This window comes from Zingiber officinale, chromosome 8A (assembly GCF_018446385.1).
Source record: "Zingiber officinale cultivar Zhangliang chromosome 8A, Zo_v1.1, whole genome shotgun sequence".
In the NCBI taxonomy this organism is placed as follows: domain Eukaryota; kingdom Viridiplantae; phylum Streptophyta; class Magnoliopsida; order Zingiberales; family Zingiberaceae; genus Zingiber; species Zingiber officinale.
In genome coordinates this window covers 52,544,355-52,559,024 of record NC_056000.1, presented here as the reverse complement: position 1 = coordinate 52,559,024, position 14,670 = coordinate 52,544,355, and the positions used below count along the sequence as shown (strand labels likewise).

At 32.9% G+C, this 14,670-nt stretch overlaps 2 protein-coding genes across 2 annotated transcripts; one reads left to right on the top strand and one right to left on the bottom strand.

Moving 5' to 3' along the window:
- Window positions 1–4,387: 4,387 nt before the first annotated feature.
- On the bottom strand, window positions 4,388–4,681 carry LOC122010805 (auxin-induced protein 15A-like). The gene has a single exon (XM_042567278.1). It carries the CDS (start codon window positions 4,679–4,681, stop codon window positions 4,388–4,390), a length of 294 nt encoding a protein of 97 aa, XP_042423212.1.
- Window positions 4,682–6,937: 2,256 nt separating this feature from the next.
- LOC122009068 (protein FMP32, mitochondrial-like) lies at window positions 6,938–10,561 on the top strand. The gene is made up of 7 exons (XM_042565065.1): window positions 6,938–7,425; window positions 7,497–7,628; window positions 7,716–7,775; window positions 9,552–9,628; window positions 9,730–9,786; window positions 10,148–10,214; window positions 10,302–10,561. Exons 1-7 carry the CDS (start codon window positions 7,228–7,230, stop codon window positions 10,428–10,430), a joined length of 720 nt encoding a protein of 239 aa, XP_042420999.1. The 5' UTR covers window positions 6,938–7,227; the 3' UTR covers window positions 10,431–10,561.
- Window positions 10,562–14,670: the final 4,109 nt, after the last annotated feature.

The window sequence follows — 14,670 nt, the reverse complement described above, 5'->3', positions numbered from 1 at the left end:
GTTCATCCACATCATTAAAGTCTTCATCTCCTCATAGTCAACATTAGAGTTACCTAGCCAATACACCATCTTCTTCACTTTCAAATATGAGCAAACACTACAAAAAAAAACTATTAGTGACAGAATTAGCGACGGACGCTTAAATTCATGTCTCTATATAGTGATGACCCGATTAATCACAGTCGCTAATAGCGATGGACCTAAAATATGAAATTTAATCCGTCACTAATAGCGACAGATATTTAATTATTTTGTCACTAGTAGAGACAGATATTTAAATATCGGCCGCTTTGTGCTATATGCATATGTTTTTTGCCTTTAAATCTTATGATTTATTTAATCCATCGTTAATAGCGATAGGTAATAATTATCCGTCACTATTAGCGATGGATAATAAGTCGCTTAGTGTTAGCTGCATATGTTTCTGCCTTCTAAACCCGATAATTTAATTCGTCGCTAATAGCGACGGATATTTAATTATCCATCGCTATTAGCGACGAGTATTTAATTATCCGTCGTCCATCGCTATTAGCGACGGATTAAATTTCTATCACAATATTTGGGATAGTAGGGCACAGTCGCTGCCGATCTTCCTTACGCATTGGTTTTCTCTTCACATCATTTCTCCTGTTGCTCTGGCGATTTCCTCCTCCGACTTCTCTTTCTTCGACTTAAGGTACATTCTCCTCCTCTAACTTCTCTTCCTTACCCCCGTCAGGCACTGCCTGGACACAGTCGATGACCTCTACCTAGTCGCGGCCAGCGGCCAGCGGCCTTTGCTTGGCCACGCTCGGCGGCCTCTGCTTGGTCGCTCTCAACGACCTCTGCCAGGTCACGGTTGGCAGCCTTTGGCAGGCTACAGTCGCGGCCAACAACCTCTTGCAGGCCACGACCTCCGCCAGCAGCCTCTTACAGGCCACGGCCATAGCCAGCAACCTCTGGCAGGCCACGACTACGACCGCCTGCCTTTGGCAGAGTTACTTCGGGGCTAGCAGATTATATTTCTCTTGCACAATCGTGTAAATACTATAATAGCTAGTATATTTTTATGTGTATATGCATGCTATTTATTTAGATACTATATTGCTTATTTAGATAACTATTAGATTGATATTACCTACATGATTAACCATATTGATATTACGTGTATGATTAACCATGTTTGAAAATATAATTATGCTTAGTTTGACATGATTAACCATAATTCAAAATTTTATTCCCTTTAGGATACAATATACATGAACAAGGCTTGGATGTACAATAGGTTAGACAATGGATTTATTAGTCAAGAATTTTTTACTGGGGTTGAAGAGTTTGTGAACTTTGCTAAGTCTCATCCAGAATGTTTGAATAGTGTTGAGTTAAACTATCCATGTAATCAATGCAGATATAGAAATACAGCTTTCCATGATGAGGATACAGTGAAAACTCATATATGTAGATATGAATTTGTTTCAAATTATTACAACTAGTATTGTCATGGAGAGTCGTATGTATTTGAAGAAACTAAACCTTCCATTGCTTCATCGTCCTACCCGATTGCTCCAGAGGAATCATTTGTTGATGTAAATGCAATGCAATCAATGGTTTATAATGCAATGAATGCATATGATCAATCAAACATAGAGGAAATACCTACACTAGAAGTTTAGAAAATGCATGACATGTTGAAGGCTAGTGAGAGAGAATTGTGGGAAGGCATTCCTTCTGGTCATTCTCAACTATCAACTACTGCAAGATTACTGAATATGAAGGTAGAACATCGTTTCTCTGAATGATGTTATGATGAAATATATCAATTGATGTCAGAGTTGCTTCTCACTTATAATTGCATGACTGATAGATTCTACAATGCAAAGAAATTGATTAGAAATTTGGGTTTACCAGTAGAGAAGATTCATTATTGTATCAATAATTGCATGATCTTTTGGAATGAAGATAGTGAACTGATGGAATGCAGAATGTGTAATCAGCCTCGTTATAAGTAGAGTAGTCTCATGTTTGGAAAGAAGAAGAAAAATATTCCCTTGAAAGTCATGTATTACTTCTCGTTAACTGCTAGGCTCCAACGCTCGTAATCATCTACCACAACAGCAAGTCACATGAGGTGGCATTAAAACCATGTACACGACGGCGATAAATGTGTCATTCTTGTGATTCACCAGTGTGGAAACATCTTGATACAATATTTTCTTCCTTTGCAATGTATTTGTATTTTTTGTACACGGACAGTTAAATTATAGAAACCTCCCACTTGTTGGGAGATATTTAATAAAACTTATAAAAAGAAGGATAAGTCATTTGTTGATGAGCATTCCTCAGCAATTAATGTAAGTATATTAAATTTCGTGAATATAATTGTACACTTTATGTGGAGATTACTAAAAATATTATTTTGGCATACGAAGCAATGACCACTAGGGGTTGTTGAGGCGTCTCAACCTAATGCAGAGGGAGAGGGGTAACAACCTCTTTCCACTGATGCAGTTAATGACATTTATTATGATGTCGTCGGTGGAAAGAAGAAGACATTCCTCTATGGGCTTGACTTTCAGGCCAAAGTTATGTATGAGCGAATGAGGACTCCAGGGATCAAGGGTCGCCCTACTTCCTCCTCCTCATCTAGTGAGGTATGAGAATTGTGGGAGGAAAATGAGGACTTGCAAACTTGACTATGGTCATTGGAGCAGACAATGGCCGGGAGGGACATAGAGATACAAGACATGCGGCGGTGACAGGCTCAGACTGAGACAATAGTTTGTCATATGCAAGCATTTGCAGCGACGTTATCTCCGAATTCACAGATGATTGGCCCACATCATTTGGAGTCCCAGGACACACAGGATCCCGATGAGTCCCCTACATAGTATATTATTTTGAGGTATATATAATTTATCTTAACTTTTAATTCAATTAAAAAATAATATATTTTTTTGTTAATAATTATATACATATATGATAGACTTGTATATTTCCATAATCATATTTGACATGTGTTTTATTCAGGAATGCATGTATGTATTTTTAAAAATATTCGTTAGCTAAACTACTTATTAGTTTAAGATAAATAATTTATCCTTCATAGTTTAATATCGTATTTTCTATTCATAACTAATCTTAATAATATTTCATGCAGGACGCAGAAGCGATAGTTCCTTATTTTGCTTAGAATGTATTGTATTAGATTATTTTTTATTGGAGAAACTTTATCTTGTATTAGACTCGGACATGTGTTTGGATTTTATTATTATGTATCTAGTTCAGTTTATTTTAACTAGATTGTTGTGTTGTTTGTGATGTGTTGTGAGTTTGTTATAATGTAATTTTTGATGTGTAGTAAGGTTTGTTGTTAAGTATTATGAGTTTGATGTGTAGTGATTTTTATTAATATGTAAACAAGGAAAACTAAAAAAAAAAAGAGATTCAGAAAACCTGAACAATAAATTAGCGATGGAAAATTGACTTTCCGTTGCTATTAGTGACGGTTTATTTCTAAATTCCATCGTTATTAACGACGGAAAGTCAATTTTCCGTCACTAATATCACGGACGATATGAACGATATCTATAAAATAACCAAATAGCGACGGATATTTAAACATATTTAAACAATCCGTCACTAAATAGCGATGAATTTTTAAATATTCCGTCGCAAATAGTGACAGATTTTAAATATGCTGTCGCTATTCTGCGACGATTTGTTTAAATATCCGTCTCTGTTGGAGACGGATATTTAAATATTTCATCGCTTATAGAGACAGACATTTAAATATTGTTCCGTTTGACTTTTAGCAATATAAATTTAAATATCCATCACTAAATTTTTCGACGGATGGCTAAATCACCGTTGGTAATGTAGTAACGATCGATATATGGCCGACGAATTAAACACTTTCCGTCGCAAAATTCATTTAGCGATAGAAAAAATCTGTCTCTATTTTTTATATTTTTTCTAGTGAAATGAGATCGCACCGAAGTCTGTTATAGTGCCAACCTCTAGAGTATCACGATTATCTAAACTGAACAAAAATAGTAAAGAATGGTTTATGCAGATGAATTTATTATTTATATATGCAAAATCAAATAAGGGTTGATGTGTGTCATAGGTGGATATATAACATATACAACTATAATAATAATCATCATCGAGTGATTAATTAGAGGAATTCAACATGTCTTCCTAAAGAATTAGGTTGACATTTGTATGTATTCAATCATGAGAGCACGTCAAACTATCAAATTGAAGTCAAGGCATAATTCATTTGACTTTGAGACATCTAGCATGAAACTTGGAATGATATACGAGAGCAAGACAGCTGACCAAGGACTATTAATTGTGCATATATATGATTGTGATTAATTAATTAAGTCTACAAATACACCAGTAATTAATTGTGATTAAGTATCTTTTGGAGCTCATCAGCACAGCAAGGCACGACCAGCACGCCCTCCTGCTCATACCCGAACTCCTCCTCCGCTCTCTCCAGCAGCCTCATGAACTCCGGCCTCCCCAGCTCAGTCACCTCCACGATGAACCTCTGCAGCTCGCGGCCCTCGACCGCCATGGCGTGCACCGCGACGTGGCCTGTCTTCACGTCATCCGGCACTCGCTCCTCCTTCCTAAAGCCACCCTGCAGCCTTCTCTGCAGCTTCCTCATCACACTCTTCAAGTAATTAGCCATGGATAGCTATGGAAGCATGGAGTACTCCTCTACTTCTACTAGGCTAGCTATTTATCGGCACTACTCCCTGCTCTGTCACTTTCTCCTCCCGATCTGGACGCCTCTGGAACATGGAATCAAGACTCGACTCATACGATCGACATTCTTCCTTGGAACTAATCGAGTTTGAAGTGAAACAAGAAGTGGGGGAATAGAGCTGAGAAATAATTGAATGCTCTTCGTTGGCTTCTCGCTGTGTTGTTATATATGGTCCGAAAGAGAAAACTCGGTGACAAAACGGAAGAAATGTCGAACATGCACTGTTGCAGTTGCTGGCGGAATCGATGGGATGCGAGTAATGGTGATGAATACTTGACAGCAAGTAGAAGACAAGGATGCTTCGATCATGGGATGTCGGGTCACTTCAGTGAGAGATACTTGGCCTGAACATATTTTTGGAGTCATCTGTTCTGATGGTAATGGCTGAAGCATGGGAAGGGAAAGCCTAAGAAAGGGTTGGCTATGTGTGCGTCGAAAGTCAACAGTTAGGAACCCGACAATTACACGTCGAATTCTTCACGCGGAATTAAGAGTAACTGTAAATCTAAACTTATAAATCCAATTTTACCGTGGGACTTATTATGTCACATCATTATCACATCAAAAATAAAAATTTTATAATTTTTATAAACTTCTTTTTATAATCATAAACCCAACAAATAATTTTATATTAAACCCACCACATCAATATCTATATTTTTTATTTACTATCTTATTTACTATTTATTTATATATTATCATAAATATATATTTATAATATACATGTTAATTAATTTATTAATAATACATATTAATAATATATATTTATTTATAATATACAACATTCATTTGATTAAGTTTTTTTTAAAAAAAATTAAACATTTGCTTGACAATTAGCATGAGACTCATGTCTATTCAATATTTTATTCTTAAAAGCACTATGAAGCCATTAGTTCTCAGCTTTTTAAAGTGGTGTAATGTAATTAGGTTTATAAAACCCTACTTCTTTGATTTTGTAAATCCACCATTACAGACACCCTTATGGTAAGATAGATCAAGATGAGTGGATGAATGATATTTTAAAAATAAAAATATCATGCACCACGTGACTATGGCTTGGTGGTAAACATACCTATCTCCTTTAGAATGAATCTAATGATTAACACATAAGGTATTATCATAATAAAATCTGGGTTCAAATCTCAATAAAGTCAAAATAAATACTTCCCTAACAAACATACCTAGAATTCAAAATTTGGAGTACCAACTGTGTATTCCGCATTTGAATTATTAAGACTGCTAGATCATTACGTGGGAAATTTATGTGAAACTTTAACGTTGCATGACCTAAGGGCATCTTGGAGTTTTTTCATGAGGTTCTTAATTTCCTTTTTTTTTTTACTGACGTGTCAAAAAAAACAACGTGCTGAGTTCGAAATTTTGAACCCAATTTTGTTTCTGAGATGCCCTAATCCTCATTTCCTTTTGTGCTAATCCGTCAATCTCCTCCCTTATTTTGCTCCGATAGAGAGTGAAATTAAAGGTATCTTCAATTATTAAAATTTTACAAAATTTTTTTTATGATCTTAGTATATCACATCATATCACATCAACATTCTAAAAATCTATTGAAATATTTCTAATAGTTAGAGTTTTAAATGATTTTTGTATGCTCCATTTTATAATATGTAATATGCATAACACAAAAAAATAGTTTTAAAATTTCACTACTATTCTTTAACAACAAACTTCAAACTTTACATCCACATTAGTTAGAATTTTTTTATTTAATTTTTTCATTTTACAAACCTCTTTTAAAACTTTACATTGGAGATATTCTAAGAATGAATGACCTTGTTTGTTACGTCACATAGTAAATTATTGATACTAGTCATTATGCATGGATATATTATATAAAATAAATATTTATTATCAAATAATTAAATAATATTATTCAATACTAATACTATTATTCTATAAAAATTTTAATATGGAAATAAAGTAAAGGAGAGAACGATGAAAAATTATAGTGAGAAGAAAGCGATGGAAATAGTAAAATAAGCTATGGAAATAGTAAAATTAGATTACGTCTAAAAAGATAAAAAGTTAAAATTGTTTTATGTTGTATGTTGTGTATATATCATTTATTCTTATTAGGGGAAAATAGAAATTTCAGGAATACAATATATGAAATAAACAATACTATAATAAATATTATATGTTTGCAATCATAAATCATAATTTGAGTAGCGATCCTCTGAGAGTGGCGCTCGCCGCCCCCCATTTCTCCTAGGGCTAGGCCGCATCCTTTTTTGTTTTTTCTTCCCCGGGAGCTCCACGAGAGCCGCCGCCTCCGCCTCCGCCTCCGCCTCCTTTTTCTCCTGGAGTTTCATAAGAGCCGCGGCCGTTGCCTCCTTTTTTCTCCTGAAACTTCGCCACCTCCCTTTTCTCCTAAAGTTTCACAGCAAAGGGATTAGAAGCATTGCCTGTTTTTTAGCTTCTCTTCTATATCGTTTTTGCATATATCAATGCCACGTGTATCCCTCGCATCCCTCATTTTTAGGAGAGGCGGTGTTAATCTAGGGTTTCATTGTTTGTCGTTGATGCGGCCCGTTGATTTTCATTTATCCGATTCTTCTCCACTCTTACGACACTTCTCTTCGCAGCTTGTGAAGACTAATGGAAATAGAGTAAATAGAGTTTACCTTGTGGACACGTTAGCTTTGGTTGGTTCTATACACTGTATTATATTTGCATATGGCGTTTTACAGGTGACTAAGTGTTTGAATTTTTGCAGGTTAGGAAATTAGAAACACAAGGATTGCCGACTAAGCAAGCAGAGGCTATCACATCAACTATCACAGAGACTTTGAATGATAGTTTAGAGAATGTGATACAGTCATTTGTATCAAAATCTGAGATGGATAAGGTTTACAACTTCTCTTTTTATTTATTTTTTTAGGTTTATTATGTCATTATTTACAAAAATTGATAACTTATTTAATGTTTTATATAGATTGAGATGATTCAAGATTCTAATTTATCAAAATTCAAGTCTGAAATAAAGAGCACTCAGGTAATAAGTGTAGATATATCTCATACTTTGTTTAACTAATTGACAAATAATTTTATCTATTTTGAAGATTACCATGCCATAAATAGTTATTCTTTTTTATTTGTTTGATTCTTAATATTTGTATTTAGCTAATTGAATTTTTTTTTGTCCATTAAAGTGTTTTGTGTATAAAAAGTTACAATTTATATGATTCTTATGAACTCTAAAATATGTTATAGCGTCATTATTTTGTCGACACTACTTATTGTCAACATTCTTTCTCGGAATCATATACTTAATAAGTTCATGTTAATATTTTTACTTTCCAACTAGTTGATTTATATTATAGAAGTTCATGCTAGTATTTTACTTCCTAACTAATTGGTCTGCTAGTCATTATCATTTATTTGAAATTTTCATGTATAATACTTTACTTGCCCACTGATAATTGAAATTTTCATACATAACTGGTTCATTGTGAAGATTTAAGGCTAGGAATTTTTATTTATAAATTTTTTGTTTTTGAAAAAATTGTGGCTTGGCATAGTTTTAGACTCTATTTTTATGTATAGGTTAAGCATTGGTAGATTAGATCAAAAGTTCATTTTGTCATTAGTTAGTTTATTATTTGTTGGTACAAATGTTTTTGCCTTTTTTTTTCTGTTATTATGGTTACTTGTATAAAGTCAAGTGGCCTTTTATCTCCCCACAAATTAGAGAATGCCTTGGGTTAGAGAAATATATTTAGATGTTGTGTTGAAAATATACAAAGTGTATCTATTTTGAGTCATAGTTAGTTATTTCCTAATGTTATCTTCACAATTGTTGTTTATTAGTTTGTCATCATTATGAAATTCTAAAAGGGAGATTCTTTACCAAATAATCCCTTCATGCTATACGCAACAATTATTTTATTTTTTTTTAGTGAATGCCTCCAATCATGTTGAATGTATGTAGCCAATTATCCCTAGTTTCAATGTGAATGAGAATTTAGTTTTGGGGAAAGAGATGTAATCAAAAAAATGCATAAAGGTGCTTTGGAGTTTGAACCTCATGCCAAGCTTGAGTTTAGGCTGTGAAAATTTTCAAATCTTAATATGATAGTGACTTATGTTGTTTGTTCATTTTGCCTTATTGTTGTGGAAAATAGAATAAAAGGTTATCAAATTACAAATGATTTATTAATAATGCAAATTAAATTCTACAACAATTATGTCTTGAGTACTTGAGTGGGTAAATGGATTATTTATCCCTCTACCATGTTTTATCATGCTATACTGCTATATGTTTTACTTGAGCTGAGCTTTTAGGTAGTATAAAATTATGATTATGATAATATTTCAGATTTAAGTGACGTTGGATTGTATTTAGGCTTCTATCTTTATGTCCTAGTTTAGTTTGAAGATTAGATTTAATTTTTTAGCCTTAATTTTTATTGTACTTTTGTATTTAGACTCAATGACATTGTCTTTACAATTGAAATTGTCATTAATCATACAATTTTATTATTAGAATTTGATTAATCTTTTATAAATATCAAAGTAGTGAATCAATGTCTCTAAAAATAATATTATTTTATTTCATGACTAATAATATTAGTAGTTCTATTTTTTGGTTAAAATGTTTATTGTCAAATAACTGTCAATTAATTAGATTATTTTATTATATTTTTTTATGGCATTTCATAATGTTATTTAAAAAATGCTAAATTTACCAATGATGTAATTCTATTTTTTCATTCAAACCTTATTATCTTATCATTGTTAATTCCACTTATAAGTTATCTTTTGATTACAGGAGCATCATTTTTCATCTTTGCAACGAGAGACTGGAAAACTTCAAGGGGATATTGAGAAATTGCGAAGTGAACTTAGGTGTGATTGATATATAAATTTTTAATACATCAATAAAGTAATTGTACTAAAATTTCAAGTTCTATCATGATGAAATTTAATTATTGATTTATTTTGGGCAGATATGAAGTGGATAAAGTTACTGCCGGACATCGTTTGGATTTAAATCTTGAAAGAGGGTAATAAATTGGTTTATGTTTTTTTGTCATAAGTTTTTTTTTAAGTTTGCTTTGTTTTGTATTTATTGAAGGCACTATTCTACTTTGACTAGTAAGTTGTTAATGTTGGTTTAAACTTGCTAGGTTTGCTTTAGAAATAATAAATTAATCACCAAGCGTGTTGATTTATAATCTAATATAGATTTTCTATAAATTACCTTTCGACTTCAGCATTCATTATAATTGTGTTTTTTTTTTATCATTTTTTCTTTCTGGGAATGTCTAAAAGGCTATGCATTTATTAGTAGAATAACATTAAGTTTCTAATGCACTATAACAGATTGTGCTTAGCTTTCCTAAAACTTTTCTTTTCTTTATTCAGGCGCATACGTGATGAACTAGCTACGCAGGCTACTGAAAACAATGAACTCACTAATAAACTTGACCGGGTAAAGTACTTCATATCAGTATATTTTGATAGTTTTCATTTATTTAATATTAATAATTTGATTTCTTTTTTTTTTATTGTTCATTAGGAAATTCACTCATTGAGAACACAATTAGAGACTGCAAAGTACGATGTTATAAAATACTGCGTTGGTACTATTGTTTCAATATCAACAGTTGGTCTTGCTTTTGTGCGTATTTGGATGAAAAATCTGTGAACATTTGGTGATCTTTTGATACAAATTATTTTTTCTTTAGCATAGAAAGTATTCCTTTTGGATATAAAATTGTGAGTCATATTTCATGGATTGAGACTTAATCAATCAGGTTGCTGTTTATTTGTGATTAACAAAGGCAACTAGAAATTAATTTCCAACATTTTTTAATCTTGTTTGAGGTTTCAGCCAATCAATCTTTGCAATCTGTATATAAGCTAAGACCTTGCTTAGCAAATGAAAGTGCTTATCTATTTATGCTGAGGCACTTTTAATGGTTCTATTAAAACAAAAAATGTGCCATCCATGTGAAGCTAAAATATTTTGAGGTCTCAATTTATTAAATTGCTTTTAATAATATTCGTTTATTTTAATCTCAAATTTATCAGATGCACAAAGAACTGTGTAATTATCAGTGACTCTTTTAACTTCTTTGGACTACTGATTTAGGGTTTTTTTTAATGCTATCTAACAATTATTGAAATTATCTTTACCTGAGCAACAAATTCAGGGCTGAATTCTGTTATGTGAATTTAATATCAATCAATGGATATGATAAACTTTCTAAGTTTTATGTTGAGCAGTAATTCAATAATAAACTTAGCAGTGACGTTAAGTAGTTCCAAAGGTGTCACTGAGATTATGGTATAATGGTAGGATATTTAGATTGTCATTCAGACATTCATGATTTTATAAGAATAATGTGCTAGTAGTTGATGTGAATTTAGTTATAGTGAATTTATAAGAATTTTTTTTTTTTTCAAACGAGGTGCTAGTAGTTGATGTAAAAATTTTATGGACAAGATTGGTTATTATATCCAACGAGTTTAGTTGAATTTATTTTTTTACGGTTTTTTTTAAAGGAGTTCTGAAGATAAGATCGGATTTGTTTTTTAGTAATTTACTTTATATAATTAATGATCAAATAGAAATTTTGATAAATTACATAATTCCTTTAATATTTTTTTTTAAAATAATATTTTTTTTTATTCCATGTAAACGAGAGTGCTACACGGACTTCTGCAAGGTAAATAATGTCAGGTACAATCGTGACCATTTAATTAATTTAGTATTAATTTTATATGAATTTTTTAATTATTTTTTAAATAAATTAAATTAATTCCATATTAACTGAAATAATTAATTTTTAATTTGATTTTAGGCAACTTTACTTCGTTTCGGTTATTAAATTAATTTAATTAATTTATAGAATGCTCATCGGATAGTGTCAATATTATCATATAAATGCTGAGATGGTTGGCGACAATAGTGATTTAAAACTTTCGTCGATTGCGTGCTTATCTATAATACCTCGATATGTAGGGGAAATAAAAACATACACCATAAAAGAGAACACAAGCACAAAGATAAACCGATTTAATGTGGTTCCGAACTTTTAATTTCTACTCCACGAAAGAAAAGACAAGGAAAATGATAAACTGATTTAATGTGGTTTGAACATCGGATTAATTTTTCATGGCCTATAGTCCTAGCGAAATCACAACTACTTCTCCTACTGTATAGTATACAAAGACAGAAATTCTTTACAACACCTATTCTTGTACCAGCAATGTTTGTCTCCAAAACAAAAGATCAAATGTAAATGAAATAATTTATAAACTAAATCTTAGCTTTTAATCATTGTTAGTTGCTTTGTAGTTTGGAAATGTTATAACACTTTTGCCTCCAGAACTTCCAAAATTTGACTCCAAAAATCTTCTATATAGTTTTGAAGTTAATTTTCACCTATTAGTCAACTAATCATCATTATTATTTGATTGTTTCACTAAATTTGAACGTTACACTTGTAGATCAGCACTTAGCAATTCTATTTGACCATGAATAGTCGACATGTTCATCAGTCGATATATGCTCAAATAGCTGAGAGTCGTAGTCGACTCAAAAATATTTTGTTCGCTACTATAATATCATCAATTAACTATTCAAACTCATTAATCGATTGATGAACAATCAATCGAGTCCCCAATCGAGTTCTGAACCTTTTGTTCATTCGAATAGATTTCTTAACTTTATGTTTGCTATAGTAATATTATCAGTCAACTAATTAACTCGATTAATTAATCAATCATGTGGCAAAAAGGCGATTCGCTCGCCCCCAGCGCCCCCGCCAACCCGTCCCTAGGCTAACACGTAGGCGGTAAATCACGGGTGGCTACTAGCCATTAGTGCAAATGGCCAAGACATGGGGGAGGTTATGCTCGGTCACGTCGAGTTTCGACCCCAAGACCTCATGTGGCAGCACCCCATGCCTTAACCATCGCACCGCCCCGAGGGGACGACTAATTAATCAATCATGTTCTACCTTTTGTTTGCTATAGTAGCAATCTACGTGTATAATAACAATCTATTGCACGTTTCATCAATCAACTGTTATAGTAGTGGAAACACAATAGTAGGATCTCTAAACCTTTTAGCAAACCCTAAACCCAAATATTATAACAAAAAATCCTAAAATCTCTCGAACTTCCTTATACGATTACGTACTGATTAACCCCGACTTACTAGGGCGTTATTTTTTCTAATATTCAATTGACCTTAACCTGCCAAGACTTACCATTGGTTAGCATCCGGTCAACCATGATTGATTGGAACTTCTTCATTGCCTAGCATTCAATCAACCTTGACCCGTCGAAACTTCATCATTGCCTAGCATCCAATTAATCTTGACTTGCCTGGACTTCCCATATCATTTCTAACATCCGGTCCTCCATGACATGTTAGGACTTCTGGTCAACCTTGACCCACATGGATTTCGTCCTTGCTAACTCTCTGTTGAACTTCAAACTGTCAAGTGTCTAGTCAATTGTAACTCATGGATTTCTGAATCGATTGGGATGACTCGCTAATCAATTAGGTTAAAAAAAAAAAAGAACCGTTCTGTAGGTTGTTGGACGATCGGATGATGTAACAATCGATTAGGAAAAAGTCTAATCGATTAGAGACAATGAATGAACCCTAGAAAAGGGTTTTCACAAAGGTTTTAAAATAAATCTCTCTCGTACACTCTCCGCCAGTTCTTGAGCCCTTGGAAGACAAGTGTTGCTGCACTTTTCAACAATCAAGAGGCATCTACAAGCTACAAGAGATCAAGGAATGTGTTTATTATATTGTGTATTCATTTCCTTATTGTATTTTCTTATTATGAGTTTGTACGAGGTTTTTCTACCTCCAGATTATTTTTGAAAATGAGTATTTTTCATAGTGGAGTGTGTGTACTGTGTTGATCCTTGGATTTGTCACCTCAAGGAGGTGGATATCAAATAAATCCGAGTGTTAGTATTGCTTCAAGTTTTTTCGCTACAACAAATCAACAAAACAAAGCGATTGGAGATAATCATCCCTAGCTCGTAAAGTGTCCTAACAACCTCTTGTTCTTAATTTAAAGAGTTTTCTTCTTTGAATTTTGCTTCACTTTGCCCTAAGGTTGGATCTTTATGAAATTGTGCCAACTTGCTCCATACCTCCTTGACATCTTGATATTCTCCAATCTTGCACAAGATGGTGCTTGGCAATATATTAACTAATAATTTGGTTACTTTATCATTGGCCTCACATATTTTGATTTACTCCTCATTCTATTACTTGTTCTTGAGGAACTTTCCTTTTGAATTTTTCAGAGCTTCAAAACCCTCTATTAGAGTAAATCATTGCTCTATCTCCATCATGAAAAAAATTTTCAACCTTTCACTTCCAAAGATCGAACCTTTTAATTTCGAATGGTGGAGGTTCTCGGATATCATATTTGAATTCATCTTGACACTCCATTTCTGAACTTGAGCTCTTGAATGATAATTTCTTGACTTATTGAAACTAGAGCTTCAAGCTTCAAAGCTTCTATCTCCTCTAACTAGTTGCTATCTCGGCAATTAGTTTAATGAAGAGCAATCTCAATTTGATATCACTTGTTGGGAGCTAGAGGGGATGGTGATTAGCTCCAATCGCTTCGTTGATGAAGATATGCAGTGAAAAACTTGAAGCAATGCTAACACCTTTGATTTTACTTGGTATCCACTTTCTTGAGGTGACTAATCCAATAATCCACTCCCCTCACTCACAATACAATATAAAACCCCCTTTTAGGAGGCGGAGAAGCCTCGTATAAGAAAATATGAGAAATATAACGAGAAATGCAACAAGAACAAGAAAATAAATACAACAACGAACGACCTTTGCTCTTGATAACTTGTTATTATGGATTGCCTCTTGATACTTAGAAAGTACA